General features: G+C 35.4%; 1 protein-coding gene across 2 annotated transcripts in view; it reads right to left on the bottom strand.

Annotated features, from left to right (window-relative positions):
* Nucleotides 1-2500, bottom strand: part of LOC109875740 (nuclear receptor subfamily 5 group A member 2) — a 162185-nt gene that overhangs the window by 154005 nt on the left and 5680 nt on the right. For both annotated transcript variants that reach the window (XM_031822349.1, XM_031822350.1), the window contains one exon: nucleotides 802-920. In XM_031822349.1, the coding sequence (XP_031678209.1) occupies nucleotides 802-920 (119 nt within the window). The remainder of the gene's footprint in view (nucleotides 1-801; nucleotides 921-2500) is intronic.

The raw sequence follows: 2500 nt of genomic DNA, 5'->3' as shown, positions 1-2500 counted from the left end.
AAGAAAGAAAAGAAGAAAAAAAACTATTTCAAAGAATTCCACACTCTCTACCGTTTTAAAGAAGACAACACTTCAAATGAAGCAATGTTGCTATTGAAGGTATCCTCAGGGTAAATGTGTTGCATCTTTTAAGGTCAGAAAATTGATTAAATCTACAGCGTAGGCTATGTGGACTACACACAAATTGACATTTAGAGATTTTACAAAAACCATTTGGTTAACTATATGTAGGTTATTTGGAACTTCTGCAAACAAATGTAGGAGTTTACTATGGCTAATACGCTAGCATAAACAAATCAAAACTGTTTACATATTTTATGTACATTGGTACATTGAAATATGCACATATTTTAAAACATAGCTTACTGATCATGGAAACAGTAGGTACATAGACCAGACAGGAGACAATATGAACCACTTCACACTAACCACCATTATATCCTTCAACCACAAACATCAATATGCTAATTTTTTTCCCTTTATTTTACTAGGCAAGTCAGTTAAGAACAAATTCTTATTTTCAATGACGGCCTAGGAACAGTGGGTTAACTGCCTGGTCAGGGGCAGAACAACAGATTTTGTACCTTGTCAGCTCAGGGATTTGAACTTGCAACCTTTCAGTTACTAGTCCAACGCTCTAACCACTAGGCTACTCTGCCGCCCCATTGAGAATATCAGTTACATATCACTGCACGTAGCACATTTTCTTCAGTAAAGGTTCCAAGAGAAGTACAGAAGGACAATCTGAAGAAAGGTTAGAAAAATTGTTTTTAAAAAAATATTTTAAAAATAAGAACAAACCTTGCAGCTTTCGCATGTGAGGAGCCCGTAATGGTATCCAGAAACCTTGTCTCCACACACCGGACACATCTCATCCAAGTCTTCATCATATGAGTAGTCCATCATTTTATAGTGGGGGGCTGCAACACATGACACACATGAGAAAACGAAGAAGAAGACTTTGATCTGAAATACCTTATTTTCCTATATAGGCCTACTGCAGTCTTTAACTATACATCTGACTGAATTTACAATGACCTTAGGCTATGGAATATTTTTTGAAAATCCATCAAATTTTTTAGAAAAAAATTAACATTTTGAAGCTTTGATCCAAAAGGAAATTTGACTAAACTATTCCTTATTTGGATGAATAATGTTATTTGATGGTACTAAAAGGAAATAACCTTAATTTTCCCGTTTTGCTGCATTCACTCTTGCTCGCCAGACGCAGACAGGGAAAACATATGAAACTGAGCTTCATAAATATTCATGATATTAAGTCGTGAATTCATCCCGGAAATGGTAAGATATTAGAGTTAAGCATTCGAGGAGTAAATGTTACCGCCCACAGGCAAATGGAGACAGCCTACAGTGCAACCTTTCGTGCTAACAGGTGAAAGAAAAATGTAAAACTGATTCTTAAATTGAACTTAAATTGAATCGCCTTCAGCTACTCTTCCCGTGTCTGCTCAGCTCTGTACCTATACGTTTTAATTTACTTTCCATAAGCACCTGCTTAAGTCATTTTACGGGCATGAATGCTGATGAAAATAATTGCATTGATAAGCGGATATATATAACAGTGTTAGCAAACAGCGGAACTGACATTTACAATGGTAAAAAAATAATTGATTGTCCTTACAATGCGGCAAACATCAAACAGAAAAATCACAATGAATTTCAGAGCAGATAGAATAATGTAACTTTCAAAATGCGTCTTTCTGCCTGTGTGTCTGCTGAACGTGTTTTTCTCCATTGACCCTCTGATCTCACAGCGTTTACAAGCCCTGTATAATAAGTTGAGAAAGTCATTGTAAATACGAATTTGTTCTAAACTGACCTGCCTAGTTAAAGGTTAAGGTTAAACATATATATTATAATAATCATCTTACAAACATATCCGCCAGCACAAAAATTCCCGTATGAAAATGTCAGGCCTCATATTTTGATGACAGGAGAGCTGAACCCATGGGTTAGTTTACACAGTAGCCTACTCTAGACAGTTCGGTCAGATTTTTTGACAAGTTCAAAGTTTTTCTGTAACCTATGACTTAGCTATCGAATCTTATCTCGGGCCTCTGAGAAACATGCAGCCTCAAAACTATTTTCAGTTTAAAGTTTGATATTTGAAAATAAGCTAGGCCCATGTTTAAATGGATTGGAAAATGGCATTTTCTTTTTTTTTGCACGCAGACAGAGAAACTACCCGTGCAAAATATAGATGAAAATTCCATTCATGCCTTGAAGGTTGAGTTATCAGATATTTGTATCAAAACCATATGAAACATAATTTTTAAAGATAATCGAACTGTGCAATTAGCAAAGTGGAGGGGATTTAGAAATAATAATTCGATAGGCTTGCAAAGAACACTTCAATTCTCATCGAAAATAGTTAAATTATTTTCTAACATTGAACTTTTGGAAATTAAAACAAGCAGTAGGCTAGTCCAGCATTATGAGAAGGAACCCCCAAAACTACGGGTTATAGGTTACAATTTGT

The sequence above is a fragment of the Oncorhynchus kisutch genome, linkage group LG4 (genome assembly GCF_002021735.2).
Source record: "Oncorhynchus kisutch isolate 150728-3 linkage group LG4, Okis_V2, whole genome shotgun sequence".
In the NCBI taxonomy this organism is placed as follows: domain Eukaryota; kingdom Metazoa; phylum Chordata; class Actinopteri; order Salmoniformes; family Salmonidae; genus Oncorhynchus; species Oncorhynchus kisutch.
The sequence above is the reverse complement of the archived record's forward strand: the minus strand, read 5'-3'. Positions and strand labels throughout refer to the sequence as shown.